This window comes from Carettochelys insculpta, chromosome 2, assembly GCF_033958435.1.
Source record: "Carettochelys insculpta isolate YL-2023 chromosome 2, ASM3395843v1, whole genome shotgun sequence".
Taxonomy (NCBI): Eukaryota; Metazoa; Chordata; order Testudines; family Carettochelyidae; genus Carettochelys; species Carettochelys insculpta.
The window spans coordinates 88362718-88379273 of record NC_134138.1 but is presented as its reverse complement, the minus strand read 5'-3'; the positions used below and the strand labels follow the sequence as shown (position 1 = coordinate 88379273).

The 16556-nt window shown below is 42.7% G+C and overlaps 1 protein-coding gene across 4 annotated transcripts in view; it reads left to right on the top strand.

Moving 5' to 3' along the window:
* Window positions 1-16556, top strand: part of TTC39C (tetratricopeptide repeat domain 39C) — a 68782-nt gene that overhangs the window by 4838 nt on the left and 47388 nt on the right. For 2 of the 4 annotated variants that reach the window (XR_012644185.1, XM_074985821.1), the window contains exon 2: window positions 15967-16015. The exons of the other annotated variants lie outside the window; for them this stretch is intronic. Coding sequence is in view for 1 of the 2 variants with exons in the window: in XM_074985821.1 (XP_074841922.1) it covers window positions 15967-16015 (49 nt within the window). In the remaining variant the exon portion in view is untranslated. The remainder of the gene's footprint in view (window positions 1-15966; window positions 16016-16556) is intronic. 4 annotated transcript variants of the gene reach the window in all.

Here is a 16556-nt window from a genome sequence, read left to right as displayed (position 1 = left end):
TGAGTCACAGACCTAATTATACTGTTAATTGCAGAAGTTCAAGTTTTTAAATATTTTGTCCCTAAATTGATTAGAACTTTGTGTAGAGATAAAAATGGACGGGAATGTCCAAGGTTTGCTGTTCAACAGTAAATATTAGATTTCCAGCCTACAGATAAGAGAGTTCAGGCCTGAGGTATAAGTTTTTTTTTCCTTTTTTGTATATTTGTGTCAGATATTGCTAACCAGGACTTATGAAACATCATTAACTTGGATGTACCTGTTATTCGTAAAGAATATATTTTTGTCTTTGTCTGCTTGGAAGTACAGTCTTAGAAGTATCTCCTGTTTGGGAGTACTGTACTAAAGAACAGCTACTTGCTGCATTAAGAGACCTATTGTTTGTCAAATTTAGATACTGCTGGTAATCTTATTAACATCTTTGCCACTCAGAAAGCTGTTTGGAAGCATGTGCATTTTGCTTATTTATTTATTCATGCTTCTTCAAATACATATTTTTAGCTAGAGTAGAAATTGTTTTGTAGTCCTCTCTGTCCAGCTATTTAAAGCTTGTGAAATAGACCTGTGCCATTTTTCAAATGGTTTCTGGAAATGAATTGGTTTCAGAAGGAGTGAAACAGAAATCAGTGTTTCTTATGGAAGCTCTCTAGTGTTATTTTTAAAATTTAATTATGCAGTAAATGCTTTGACTAAACTAATGAGTTTAAAATTGCTCTCCAGAAATGAAACTGTTTCATATTTTTCCTCACTTGGCTTCTGAAAGATCCCATGAAGTATATTAATTCAGTTCTGTAATCCATGAATTTATAATCAGTTCGTAGGAACAGAACAGTCTTGATATGCCACGGAGTACATCATCCCAAATCGGTCTAAACCTTTCTTGCTCCCTTCCTCCTACCTACAGCACACTTGGCCCTCTTCCCTTGTTGGTATCGCTTCCCCCCAAAAACACAAGTGAAAACTGACCATAATTCAGTTCTGAAGGAGGGAAAACTGTTTGGGACTGAAATCCTAACTGGACCTCCTTGCATATTACCACAATAATGGCTCTCAGCCGATACTTTGTTGAAGTGATTCTCAGGTACAGTACCCCTTCAAGAATCTAATTTGTCTTGCACATACCCCCCAAATTTCACCTCCATTAAAAACTGCATTCTTACAAAATCAGAATAAAAATACAAATCACAGCGCACTATTACTGAAAAATTGCTTACTTTTTCATTTTTATCCTGTAATTGTAAAAGAAGTGCCTGGAAAAAATACAACGGTATAGATAAGTAATTGTATGGAAATTTTAGTTTGTATTGACTTTGCAAGAGTTTTTTATGTAGCCTTTTGTAAAATTAGGCAAATATCTAGATGGGTTGATATACTGGGTGGAAAACTGAGTAGCCCCAAAGTTGCACTTATCCCTCCTTGAGAACCACTGAAGCAGTTCACAAGAAGGTTTATTTTTCTTCAGTATTGTGAAGAGATGTTTAAGCAAGAACGTAGTAATTTTTGGTTTGTATAAGCAGCCTATATATTTCTGTTTAGAGAACAAAAAATTAGGTGGTTAATCTAATCTACCACACTTCAGGTCATGCAAAAAATACAACAGGAATGACTGCTTTTGCAAACTAATTGGCTTATTGATGGGGCAAAACCTGTGACTTCCCATATGTTAAACTGTACCTGACAAAGGATGATCATCAAGCCTTGAAAAAAGAGTGTGCTGTTAGTGAACAGGCGTGTTTCCTGGATGAGTGCCATCCACTCTGTGGAAAAGCCTTTTTAAATAAAGGCTTAAATTCTAGCCATAGTGGTTGCCGTGACAACTTTCTAAACAGTCATGAACCAAATGAAACTGATTAAATGTTGTCTTAACTCTGCAGATAGCTGCAGTGCCTCTTAGGTATTTTTCTGGTACAGGTTGAACCTCTCTAGTCTGGCACTCTTGGGATCTGCCTGGTGCTGAACAAGAGAATTTGCTGGACCATGGGAAGTCAGTATTGTCAAGCAGCATTACCAACACTTCCATTGCTTACTGGGCTCTTAGAAGATATTTAGGGGTAAACTTCAGCTAAATAACAGCACAGCACACTGAAAGTCAGGACTGTTGGCAGTAAGCAGACTTTTTATGGGGCCACAGGAAACTTGGCCACACCAATGATACGGGGTTGCTAACTAAAATCATGACAGATGTTGCTGGAAGAGAGAGTGCTGGACTAGAGAGCTTCAAACTGTAGAACCCCAGAATTACGAACCCCAGAGTCACAAACTGACCAGTCAACCAGATATCTCATTTGGAACTAGACGTATGCAATCAAGCAGCAGCAGAGATTTAAAATAAGTAAGTACAATACAGCACTGTGTTAAACGTAAATTAGTTTTAAAAGGGAAAACAGCATTTTTCTTTTTCCTAAAAGTGCCAAAGCTGTATTAAGTCAATATTCACTTGTAAGTTTCGAAAGAAAAAACATATTTTGTTCGGAATTACGAAAAAACTTCCATTTCTGAGGTGTTCGTAATGTTAGGTTCCGTGGAATCTTTGTAAGGCTCTTACTGAATAAAAACTCAAGTTTTGTCAGATTTTACTGATATTGTTGAGCAACACTGAAAATAATACCAGAGAGACAGCTGTGCTAGTCTATATACTATCAAAACAAAAAAAAAGTAAAGTAGCACTTTAAAGACTGGTCTGAAGAAGTGGGTCTGTCCCACGGAAACTCACCTAATAAATTATTTTGTTAGTCTTTAAAGTGCTACTTTACTGCTTTTTTGTTTTGAAAATAATACAAAGTTTAATTTTCTTGTGCTTGTGAAATCAACAAATGGAAATAGATTTGTGAATCTAGTAATTGGAAGGGGGAGCAGAATCAGTCTGTGGGAGGAGAAAATGTCAGAGTACCAACCTTGCAGTAGCTGACAGGCTTACAGGTACCGAGAATGATCTTTTTCTCTTCTGCTAACCACTGTGGAGAGGGGAAGGTCTTCAAATCTGACTCCTCCTAATGGGCCACTGACATGAAAGATGAAGCCCCCAGGGTAGGTCCAGGGACAGCATCTTGTTAAGAATCCAGCAACCTTCCCTTTTCTAGTGGAAAAAAGAAGACATTTGGCTTCTTACCTAGTGTCTCCACTTAATTGTTTTACTATGAGGTTTAATAAAATTATCAAGCTATAGATGGGTGTATGGGGAAGAAGTGAGGAAAAATCAATGTAAGAAATAATAAAGTGTGATAGTTTGTGGGGAAAAGAGAATATGAGGACAATGTAGAGAACATAATGTGGGGGACAGAGCCATCCCATCTGCAGAATGAGTGGGGCAGCTGTCCCAGGCCTTGAGCTTTTGGGGACCCCATGGCGGCTGGCCCATGTGTCCTATGGATGGGTGGGGGAGGGTTACTTGGAACAGGTGACATAAGCAGGCAGCAGCAGCAGTAGCTGCATGAGATCGCCTCCCCGCTGCACTCACCACATGGCGCTCTGCTGCTGCCTCCTGTCCTTCTGAGCCTCAGTTCTCAGTGGGCAGCTGGCAGGCCTCCAGCCACCTACCGAGAAGCAGGGCTCAGCTGGCTGGGAGAGCAGCAGAGTGCTATGTGGTGAGTTGGGGGGGTGGGAGGAGGGAGGCGATTTCCTGCGGCTGTTGCTACCCTCATCCATCACCTGTCCCCTGCTCCAGGTAATCCCTAGCCAGCCAGGCTGGCTGGGATCAGGGTGAGGGTGGAGTTGGGTAGGGGACAGGGGTAATGGTGTAGAGGTGTAGGGGAGGACCGTCTGGGGCACTGCAGGGGCTTGCTGTGGGTCCTGTCCTCCCCTATGGCATGGCCTTGTGGGGAGGGTCTAAAGGGATAGTGGTAAGGAGGAAGAAGTCACATGGGAAAACAGCACCATGATCTGTGTGGAAAGGAGAGTAGAGAAAGAAGGGAAAATAAGGTTGAAAAGAAAAGTGAGAGAAGTACAATAAAACCTCACAGTTATAACCACCTTGGGAATGGAGGTTGTTCCTAACTCACTACAAAATGTTATCATCATTCCCTCAAAAGTTTACAGCTGAACGTTGATTTAAGACAGCTTTGAAACATTATTCTGCGGAAGAAAATTGCACCTTTCCCTTTATTGTTTCTTGTGGCTTACATTTACCTGCACTTTTTGTTCCCCACCCCCACCATTTGGCATGTCTCTGCTGTTGTCTGATTGCATACTTCTGATTCCAAATGAGGTGTGGTTGATTAGTCGGTCGGTTCATAACTCTGATGCGGTAACTCTGGCCATGTCTATACTTAGCTGTGGATCGACGCTCTGGATGTTGATCTTACGATATTTAGCAGGTCTAGTAGGGATGCACTAAATCAAATATTGAATGCACTCCTGTCAACTCTGATGCTCCTCGCAGTGTTTCTTCATCAACCTTCCAGTGTGGGAACAGCGCCAAAGTTTGAATCCAGATACTTTGACTCCAACTACATTAATTGTGTAGGTGGAGTTGTGTATCTTAATTCAAACTTATCCCGTAGTGTAGATCTGGCTTCTGAAGTTCTACTGTAATTCTTCTTTATTACATTTTTTTAAAAGTACAATTTCAAACATTACAGTTAGTACACAAATCTCATTTTTTGTCTGTTGGACATTGCTTCTTTTTTTGGAGGATGTGGCCATGCTGTGTGTCCGAACCACACTGGAGGAAAGACAGGCAGCAATGGAAGTGGTGTAATTAGGCTGCAATTTTATTCATTTAAAATGTGGGAATACCAGACAATAATTTTGTTCTGTCCTTAACAGCTTCACATTATTTTGGAGAGCTGCTGTTAGCCCTTCCCAATCTGGCTGTTGCTGATACCCTGCCACTCTCCCTTAATATGAGAGTTAAGCTGGATGAAGGAGGGGAGTTGGCTCCTTCCTGACCCAGATATAGAGTCCCAAACCTCCCTGTCCTAATATTGTTAAAGGGTGACATCTGCTAAATCCCATTCCAATCCATTTTATTTGATAATTGTATCCCTTCTGCAACTCTGCCATTGCCGGTCCTAAGCCCGGATGAAAAAGGAGGAAGGTTGGGCGTTGGGCTAGCAACTCGATCCCGTAAAACCTACCAATTGCTACAGAAACAACAAGTACAACCAAACAAAATAAACAAAAATTAACTCGGCACGAAGGTATCGACTCTTTTTTTATGACGGTGCTGGATGAAAGCTGAAAGGAAGTTCAGTACCCCATGCAGAGCTCGATTTTTAAGTGCCAAAACCACAACAAAAATTGGAACGTGGAATGTAAGGACCTTATACCAATGTGGAAAGCTAGTGCAGTTACTCCGTGAATTTGACAGTTATCGAATGGACATCTTAGGCACTAGCGAGATGAGATGGACAGGAAGTAATAGGCTAGTTAGTGATGGGAAAACCATTCTTTATTCAGGGAATGATAGTCAGCATATACACGGCATAGGCCTGATATTAAGTAAGGAAGCGTCACAGGCATTGGTTGGATGGAAGCCAGTGAACGAACGTATTATCACAGTGAGATTCAAGTCAAGGCATGCGAAAACTACAATCATCCAACTGTATGCACCAACTGAGGATGCAGACGAATCTGAAAAAGACGTGTTTCACGATCTGTTACAAGACACCATCAGTGATGTTCCCCATGATGACATCAAGTTACTCATAGGTGATATGAACGCGCGAACAGATAACAGAAGACAGGGATGGGAACATGTGATTGGCCCATACAGATCGTCAACGCAAACGAGCTACAACAGAGAGCGCTTACTACTATTCTGTAGCATGAACAACTTGTGCATTGGAAACACCTATTTTGCGCACAAGAATATCCATGAGAAAACCTGGCGGTCGCCTGATGGTATCACTAACAATGAAATAGACTATTTCTGCATCAGCAAACAATGGCGACCAGCTTTACTAGATGTGAGAGTATACTGTGGAGCTGATGTTGGGTCAGACCACCATCTTTTGATGGCATCGCTCCATCTTCACCTTAAAAGAAAACAGGAACGGCAAACAGCTCAGCCCTATGCAGTTGAAAAGTTAAGAGACCAAGCCATAGCTGAACAGTACAAACTTAAACTTAGAAACCGATTTCAACAAATGCAACGTGAAGCTTCACTCGAAGACCAGTGGATGCAGTTCAAAAGAGCAGTGACTGAGATTGCAGAAGGGATGATTGGTCAAAGGAGAGGCACACAAAAAGAACGCTGGGTACAGGACAGGACCTGGCAGTTGAACAGGAGCAAGAAGCAATAGTAACGCTCCCATCAAAGACAAGAATGGGAAGATCTTACTCAGTAAAGAAGAGCAAGATGTGCGCCGGGTAGAACACATCAAAGAAACACTGAATCAACTGAACCCAACCGCAACCTATGACTTCAGTAACTTCAGTCTCCCTGACGAGCTGGAAGTAGACCTAGACATGATCACGATTGAGGAAACACATAGAGTGATAAAGGCACTAAAGAACAACAAGGCTGCTGGCCTAGACCAAATTGCAGCTGAACTATGAAGTATGGTGGAAGCTCCATGGTGCAGGAACTGACAGGGCTGTTGAATGAATGTTGGAGAACAGAGTGTGTCCCAGGCGAGTGGAGGAAGGGAATGATTGTTAAGATACCAAAGAAGGGGAATGTCACTGATTGTAACAATTGGAGAGGTATCATGCTCCTTTCAGTCCCAGGTAAGGTCTTCTGCATCGTCGTACTCAGGAGGTTGCAGAGCGTGGTGGATAAAACACTGCGTGAAGAGCAAGCCGGATTTCGCTGCGGACGATTGTGTAGTGAACAGATCTTCACGTTGCACAACATCATCAAACAGAGTATCGAGTTCCAATGGCCGCTGTTAATTAACTATGTCGACTTTAAAAAGGCGTTTGACAGCGTTCATAGAAAATCATTATGGAGCGTAGTGTGAACATATGGCATCCCACAACACTACATCAACATCTTCCGAAATCTTTATCTAAATTCTAGTTGCTACGTGAGGACTGATAATGAGATGACAGATTTTTTCAACATCGACTCCGGAGTGCATCAAGTGTGCGTCCTGTCTGCATTCTTGTTCCTGCTGGTGGTGGACTTCATCATGAGAAACCTAGATGTGCGTCGCTCATCGGCTTTCTCATGGAAAGATCAGCATCGACTCACAGATCTGAACTTTGCAGACGATATTGCACTGCTAGCAGAAACGAGCGAGTGCTTGCAAGGCATGATGACATATTTGGAAGCAGAAGCTGGCAAAATTGGGCTGAGGATAAATAGTGATAAAACAAAGTTGATGCGGGTTGGGAACACTCAGACAAACACACCACTAGTGGTCAGACGCCAACCCATAGAAGTAGTACAGCGGTTCACCTATCATGGCAGCACTCTGTCTAACGATGGAGGTGTTGAGGCAGATGTTAACTGTAGAATCGGTAAGGCATCAGCAGTGTTACAAAGACTGCGCCCAATTTGGTCTGCAACAACAGTTGGCACTGCAACAAAAGTTCAACTGTATAATCCTATCGTCATGCCAGTTGCCATTTACGCTAGCAAAACGTGGAAAATAGCGTAAAGAGTAGCACGCACGCTCAGTGTATTCCACCAGCATTGCTTATGAAAGATGCTGGGTGTCGCCTACCGTGATCGCGTTACCAATGAGGAGATACTACAAAGGTGCGGGTCACGGGCACTGCAGGAGATTATGACAGAGCGCAGAGTGCAGTTTGCTGTGCACATTCTGCGTCTGCCAGATAAACTGCACCCAAAGACTGCAATGAGATGGATACCAGCAGAGGGAAGAAGGAAGAGAGGTAGGCCACTCACGACCTGGTGCACCACATTTAAGGAAGACTTACTAAACATTGGTATATCATGGGAGGAGGCAGAATTATTTGCAGCCGACTGAAATTGCTGGCGAGCACTTGTTGCCCAATGTGCCCAGATGCACAGGTGGACCTAACATAACATCCCTTCTGCAAGGAGAATCTGCCATTGGGCAATTGTCATTTTTAGTTACTGGCTTTCAGCATTTTAACTTAGCCTCCATGCTTATCCCTCTGGGTCCCTGACCTGATGTGTAAAGGTGAAATCCCACCCCAACCACTCACTTTAGCTAATCTGGCAGTGAAGGAAAATTTCAATTTCAGTCCCCAAGGAAAGAGATTACTAGCATAATGCATACAGAGGGTCAAAAAGAAGCCTGGTCCTGCTCTGATGCCATGCATGTGACCAGGAATGTTGTCAGCCCAATCACACAGGGCTCTTGTCCAAAACAGACCATGATATAAATATTCTTCCTTCTCCCCATCACCATGTCACCTCTAAGTGTAATGTCCCCCACCTGGTCCAGGCCCTTTCTGTTCCTCCCTGCTCTGTCTTAGTGAACTTTTCTCTTACTCCCTGTCTCCCACCAGTTCCAGAGCAGGCCTGCTATGTATTTTAGAGAGTTTTTGTCTGAGAGTCTGTTTGTTCAAGAACTCCTCCTTGATGGTAAGAGTTAGGATGACCAAATTTGGTATACAGCTTCCTCTTATCCTAATTTAAAGCAAGGTAGTGGTTTGGTAATGCCAGGAAAATGGACTGTGCCTAGAATGGGATTGTTTCTCATAAAACAGAAAGGGAGGGCTCTGGTATATAATGACCACATTGGGGTGTGGATTGGAAAGCTGGGATAGCTATACTGTATAATGACGAGGAGGGAGCCGGGGGCAGCAAGGAGGAGAAGGACAGCTGTAACCCCATTAGGGTGGCAGGGGTAGAGCAAGTGACAGCCAGTGGTGCCAACAGCTGCTGCAGACCCAGGGGCAAGGTGAGAGGGAGGCCCAACTCCTTGCCCCATAAAGGATGGGGCTTAAGGCAGTCAGCCCTGGATCTGCTGCTGCTACTTTGGCAGCAGCTGAGCTTCTGGGTCCCTTTGAAATGCCAGGTCTCGGGGAAACTTCCTCCTTACCCCCTCCATCAGTGGGTCTTGGGGTAGCTATCTACTATGTTTGAAGAAGGAAGAAAAGTTCACAGTTTGCTGCATTCCTCTCTCTGGCTCAGGAGCATGGAGGCAGATGAAGCTGGGCCTGCCCCAGCCAGAGGACATGCACCCCTCCCATGGCTGTGCCTGTAGAGCTGCAGTGTCCATGGACAGATACTTCTCACTTGGCCCCAAGCTGCTGCAGTGAAAGAGGGTTGGGGTAGTTCTCGCTCCTTGAGGAATACTGTGAACCCCTCATCCCTAGCCACACCACATAGTAATTGTTTAAATAAAGAACATACATTAATTAAGGACCCGAGCAATGCTAGGTAAATCTTCTAATCTGTCATTATAAGGTAATTACCTAAGTAGAGTAACTGATGAACAAAGAAAATAGCCCACATGGCTATACTGATTTTCTATCTCTTTCTAAAGCACAGGGAAATCTTCAGAAATAACTGGCAATGTTCGCAGACTTTATCTGAGCAAACAAAGGGCACGAAAATTAGTGTAGTGCTGCTGTCTTATTCAAGAAATGTGATAAAGGAGATCTAAGGAACTAAAGACTTACTGAGCAATAGCTTAGCTCCTAGAAAGAGATCCTCAACATACTAAATACATGACTTCACAGCAGTAATTGATTTCAAAATAATTCGTCTATTTTTCCCACTACTTTACATGTTCATTTTAAACATGGTATTTAATAACTTCTTACAGTAAGTCCCTGCTTTAAGAAATGTGGAGCTAAAGCAGTTATAATTTTATGTCCACTTCAGAAGTGTACAGCCACGTGATCTTCACAAGATTGGTTTTTGGGGGGAAAAAAAAAGCGAGGTACAGAGGAATAAGGTAAACAATTGTAGTACAATTCTACTGTAACCATTTGCAAATTGTTTATAGATGTTAGATGTTCACTCTCCTTCATGAGTTTGAGAAAATATCCTTCCCCTAGCTTTTTTTTTTTCTTTTTTTAGAAAGAGAATAACTTACATGGATGCACATTCTATTCTAGTTCAGTATTTTCCTCTTAAGTTCCAGGAGAAGATTATTAAAGCACACTGTTAAGTTAGTAAATGGTTTTCCAACATTTTAGTTGCTAATGTTTCTTATGGTGCTCCAGTGTTCGAAGACACAAATCCCAACCAAGAAAATAGCATTGATGTTTGACACCATTAAAAGGGTAGAAATTAGTGGATGCAAAGAGTCTAATGCAGGGTTAAAGGGGAGGAGGTAGGCTAGAAAAGTTGCTTGCTCATTGAGAAACTAATAACAGAGATATAGCTGTGTTAGTCTGTATTCTAACAAAATAAAACAAACCAGCAGTCATGTAGCACTTTAAAGACTAACAAAATGATTTATTAGGTGACCCACTTCTTCAGATCTATATAATTTCCAGTCCAGACCCAGATATATAGCAAAGAGGTCCAAAAAAATTGCAGTAAAAACTGGCAAATCAAATACATGAATTGAAGGAGTGGGGTGAGAGGTGGGACTTCAGCATCTTGCAGGTTAGTGTAAAATTACTCATATTGCTATGAAGACCCCACTGCAGTAATGCTTCTGTATTCAGAAGAGTACTTCAGTGGTTCGCCGGAATTTAACAATTTTAGGTGGAAGTGTTACATGTGTTTCAGTTATAGGTCTGACTGATTTCTGCTAGTTTGGGGTGGCCAGTAATTTTTGATGGGGGTGCCACTCCAAGAATTGGGCAAGTGAAAAAGGGTTGCATTCTTCTATGATAGTAATGGATGAAATGTGTGGTTTGAGGTAAAAGTTGGTGCAGAAAGGAGCTTGGGGTAGAGGATTGTGGGGCAGGGGTGCAGGAGGAGGTGCAGAGGGCCTAGGTTATGACCTAGGGCACAAGGGGGTTGTGACCTTGGGCAGGGGGTTGGGGTACAGGGTCTGGGAGGGAGTATGGGTTCTGAGAGGATTCTCACCTGGAGGAGTTGTACAGGAGCGGGTACGGGATCTGTGAAGAGATTGTGACCTGGGATGGTGCTGCAGGGATTTGGGTTGTGACCTGGGGAAGGAAGGAGGTGGGATGTCGGGTGCAGACTCTAGCCATGAGATGCTTAAACCTATGCAGCTCCCAGCCAGCAGACCCTTGGTACCTGCCATGCCACTCAGAGTGGCTGGCTGCTGGGACCATGTGAGTCTCTATGGCTGTGTCTACACGTGCCCCAAACTTCGAAATGGCCATGCAAATGGCCATTTCGAAGTTTACTAATGAAGCGCTGAAATGCATATTCAGTGCTTCATTAGCATGCGGGCGGCAGCCGCGCTTCGAAATTGACGCTCCTTGCCGCCGCGCGGCGCGTCCAGACGGGGCTCCTTTTCGAAAGGATGCCGCCTACTTCGAAGTCCCCTTATTCCCATGAGCTCATTGGAATAAGGGGACTTCGAAGTAGGCAGCATCCTTTCGAAAAGGAGCCCCGTCTGGACGCGCCGCGCGGCGGCAAGGAGCGTCAATTTCGAAGCGCGGCTGCCGCCCGCATGCTAATGAAGCACTGAATATGCATTTCAGCGCTTCATTAGTAAACTTCGAAATGGCCATTTGCATGTCCATTTCGAAGTTTGGGGCACGTGTAGACACAGCCTATGTGTCACGTTCCCCCAGGGGAGCGGGTGTTCTGTGTACCGCCTGTGCCATGAGCACAACCCAGGCAGCTCATATTGTCTGGAAACCAGCCAGTGAGAGCTGTGAGATTGTGCTGGGGGTGGAGAAAGTATGCAAAGCCTCCTCCCACCCCAGAGAAGCACAGGGGTACTGCAGCCAGCTGCTTTGAAGGATGTGCAGAGGCACAGCAGGCAGGGAACCTGCTCGAGGGTCTTGCTGGACTGCAGGATGGTGACAAGGCCAGATTGGAAGGCTTGGCAGGCCCAATCTAGCCTGCCATTGTACTAATCTGTAACACAGGTTTTGTATAGAGGACAGTTTAAATATTGTAAATAACAATGCTATTTCTGGTGGCTGTTTCCCTCTGTTTGCCTATCAGTAACGTTTCAGGAGATAACGATATTTAGCAAGTGTGTCTGAAGCGTGTGCTTTCCTCTTTGATTTCTCTATATCAATATATTTTTAGAAAATCCACAGCAAGAGATTTAGATTGTAAAAATACAAGAATTTATATTTACGAATACATCAAACACCTGTAAGGTGAATTTGAGGTTTAGGTTTTTCATTTCTTGTTTCCTTCTCATTTATCTCTGTCCTTTTTCCTCTCTGGTTCTGCTAAGCTTATTGGCTTTATGGTTACATCTGTTATACTGCAGTAAGGGTGTGTGTCTGTCCATTCATCTGTGAGTCTTTTTATTGAAGATCTCATGTACAGTAAGAGCTAGGACCACCAAATTTGGTATGCAGCTTCCTGCTACCATAACACAAAACAAGGTAAGGGTTTGGTTATGTCAGGAGAATGGGCTGTGCCTGGAATTCAGTTGTGTCTTGTACTTGGGAAAGTGGAGGGGTTGGGTAGGAGGGACAGTTACATGACCACACTGGGATAGCAGGGTGCCAGAGATGGGGATTGGGCTAACTATAACCCCTATTGGGTCAGCTGGGTGCAGGGGTGTAGAAAGGGACAATTATCTACTATATATTTCAGAGAGTTTGTCTGATTGTGTGCCTGTTCGTGTGTCTGTCCCCCAGCCTGGGGACATGCACTGTCCACTGTCTACGCTCACTGCAGCTGCGGCATCCATGGGCAGACACTTCTTACCTGGCCCTAAACTGCTGCGGTGACAGAGGCCTGGGGTTGTCTTCTGTCCTGGGAGCAGTCTGCATACTAAACCCCTCCTCTGCAGCCCCAACCTAAAGCAATGAGTTTAATGAAGAAAAACAAAAATTATTTTGGTTAAGGATTCGAGCAACAGAGTAATACATAAAGGCAAAACATCAGTAAACTGAAAACACCTGTATTGACATTTGGATTTCTGGAAGCAACACAAACTGTTCTAGTTTACTGATCTAATATGTACACAATCACACATGGGAAAATAAATTATTTGCCCAAGGCGAAATAGAAGGTTATCAGGAGTGCTGAGGTTATAGCAAGAGTTCTGGAACTTGAGCTAGGTACTGCTGACTGTTTGGTCCAGACTACCTCATGGTCCATTCCTTGTCATGGTGAGGTGGCTTGTGTGTCTCAAGGACCCAGAGAGCTATGTCAGCAGGTGCTACATGTCCTGGAAGGGTCACCCAAACTGGACAGGTCAAAGAGTAGAAACCAGACAAAATTTTGATCCCTTCTCCCTGAGGTAAGAGTTTGGCTTAGGGTTAACAACCCTGTCTGTTTAAAAAAAAAAAAGAAAGAAAAGGGGGGCGGTTACAGAAACATCTACGAAGAAACCTACAACTACACAAGTCTTGGGAGGAGTTGACAAAAGCCTTTGAGCTGTTGATAGAGACACTTTGTTGAAACTGCTGCAACATCATGGCATCCTATCCAAAATTATTAACTTTGTTCATTCAACATATGAACACTTGACATGCCAAGTTGTTCACAATAGCATCTTGATGGAATCCTTCAGCATGTTGTTGGGAGTACGACTAGGGTGCCTGCCTATTGTCACCTTTCCTGTCCTGTGGACTGGATTATGAACAGGACAACAGAAGGCCATCAATGAGGCGTTCAGTGGACACTTTTCAAACGGCTAGAGGATATTGACTTTGCTGACAATGTCACCCTTTCACACCAACATGAAAGAGACGTCACAACACTAGATAGAACTGCTTCAGTGACTGGACTGAGCATTAACAAGGGAAAGACCAAGACACGGAGGATCAACCAGTCCAACAACATGACCATCACACTGGGAGGCAATTACCTGGAAGATGTGGAGCAGTTCACCTACTTGGGGAGTATTATGGACATAGGTGGAGGAACAGGTAAGGATATCAATGCCAAGATAAGGAAAGCAACAACTGCATTCAGGACTCTCCCATATGGAGTTCACAAGTAATATCTGCGAAGACAAAACTGCGCATCTTCAGCACAAATGTGAAGAGTGTGTTCTTGATGAATGCGAGACCTGGCGTACTAAACAGTCTGCAGATCACAAGCTACAGACATTCATAAACAGATGCCTGAGGTAAATCTTTCACATCAAATGGCAAGACTTAGTCACAATGAGGAGTTTTGGAACAGAGCAAAAGAACAACCAATTGACATTGAAATCAAGAGAAGAAAGTGGGGGTGACTAGGCCACACTCTCAGAAAACCATCATCCAGCATATTCCATCAAACACTCACATGGAACCCTCAAGGAAAATGCAAAAGAGGAAGACCTCAGACAATGTGAACAAGGTTTGCTGAGATTGAAAGATAACAACTGGGGTACTTCTGAAGCCAGCTGGAAGTTTTGTCCCAAGGCAGAGCGAACTGGAGGAGACTTGTAGATGACCTGTGCTCCACATGGAGTACAAGGGTTTTAGTAGTACTAGTATTTGGTCCAGAAGTTGCCATAAACCTCTTGGAATAGACCTTAATTCCCATAAAACAAGAAGAATCTTCAGTGATGCACAGTTTCGTAATTTAGTAAACATTAATGAGGAAAACTTCTGACATATTTTAGATCGGTGAAACAAAGTAGATGGAGATCCAAAGTTCCATTTTGATAGTTAATAATTCTGGTTTTTCAAGTCATGTTTCTATGGTGTCCCGTGCCATGTTAGTTGAACACTTGACTAGATGAAGGATACATTAGATGCTTCTAGAAATAGAATACCAGGGACTATTAAGAAAACTGTTCAGAAGTTGAATGTTAGGAGAAAACAATTAATTGGGCAGTGGATTATGGCCTGTTGCAACATGGCCACTGATGCACCTTCTGCCAGGGAGGTGTGAAATGCCAGGCAGTGAATACAGATCTTGATCCACAGAGTTGGTCCAAGACCAAGAAGGATTGCTTCTGAGTTGCCTTCAGATCTGTTCCATTGGAAGGCCATAATCTCTGCTGCCTTTCTGGTACCCACTGAGGGGTAAATCAGGCAGTAATTGCAAGGTGCCTTAACAGCAGAGAGCTCGCTCACAACAGTGTTGAAATAGTGCAAGGCATCCTTAATCCTTGCTGTGTTAGCAATGCTCCAGGCTGGACAGTGGAGCCCTGAAAATGATTGACATTGAGCAGGAAAAATGTATTTCTCAAGATGCCTCTGAATCATTGTGTCTCCGGATAAACCCCAACATTTAGGTGTCCTGTGGTTTCCTGGTCTGAAGTGGCCCTTCCCTAGCAGAATGCCCGGGAGGGGGGCACTCTTAACATTTGTCCACACTTTGCAGCTACATACATGCAGGTGAATTTCTGACTTCTGTGAAGCCCAGTTGGAGGTAGTTGCAATATAAGGGTCACTGTTGTCTCCCTGTCACCGTGGGTTAATAGTTTTGGAGCATGGGAATCCTGAAGGACAGAAGTTTGCAGTTTCTACCTCTTGTGCTAGCAGGGATGACTCAAATACACTGAATTATGTTGAATTCTTTCCTTCTTTCCATCTTGTGGCTTTTTCGCTAGAGATCATTGTGTACCCACTTCTTTCGAACTATGATCATTCATAAATCAATTAAAAGCAAATAAAAAAGTCTTTTAATGGAACCAGCTATGCTTGTCCTGGCACATACATGTTGTTTCCCAGCAGCCACCAAAAAGATGAGTTTGAGTGCATCAGGCTTGTGTAGTTTTTCATGTCATTTAATCAGTATTAGGTGTTTCGAGTATTACAAAAAAGGTTTTTTCTTTTGCAAACATTGTCACTGATCATTTTTGAATGAGTGAATTGAAAATCCATTCAAAATATTTTTGAAAGTGTGTGCTGTCCTCTTGGTATAAGAGACTTAACTTTTGGCTCACTAATTTTTTTTTCCTGCAAAACAATATAGTGACTGGTTAAAAAACCTTTTTGATTTCAGAACTTAGTGTAATGAATCAGATTAATCCCAGATACACAGCCTGTATTTGACCTCCTATATATTCTATTGATGCTTGTTATGATAAACTGTATGTGTACATATGATAACAATAGTTTTGTTTTTGACAGAAACCACAGTCCATTAATGAGTTTTGGAGCCAGTTTTGTCAGTTTTTTGGTAAGTGGATGAACAAATTGAACAGTGTGTGTTCATCTCACTGGTTTGTCTCATTGTTAATTTCCTTATATGTGTCTGTGAGGCATATTGTAATTTGTTTTTTCCTATGTGGCTCACCTCTTTCAGATTATCAATGTAGTTTCAAAATGTGCATAACTCATTATATTGTATATATGGAATTTTAACTTGTTTAGCTCTCGTGTTTTAATTGGGAGTAAAGGTTCTGTAAATACATGAAATATATTTAGGTGCTGCATTAAAAGCAAAAGACAGATTATCTTGCTTTGTTGAAAAATTAGTTATTGAAATGAAATTAATAAATTCATTTTTTTCTGTAATAAACTGTTAATTCCTATGTCTCATTTATCATTATTTTAGAACAAAACTGCTGCGCTTTGTGTGAAAACCTCTTAAATTAATACCTTTTTGGGAAAGTAGAGAGATATGAGTACCAAGAACATCAATAAACTTAAGTTTACTATGGTGTGACTGATCACATTTATCAAAATGTTAAGTACATCGTATATGGAAGAAAAGGGAC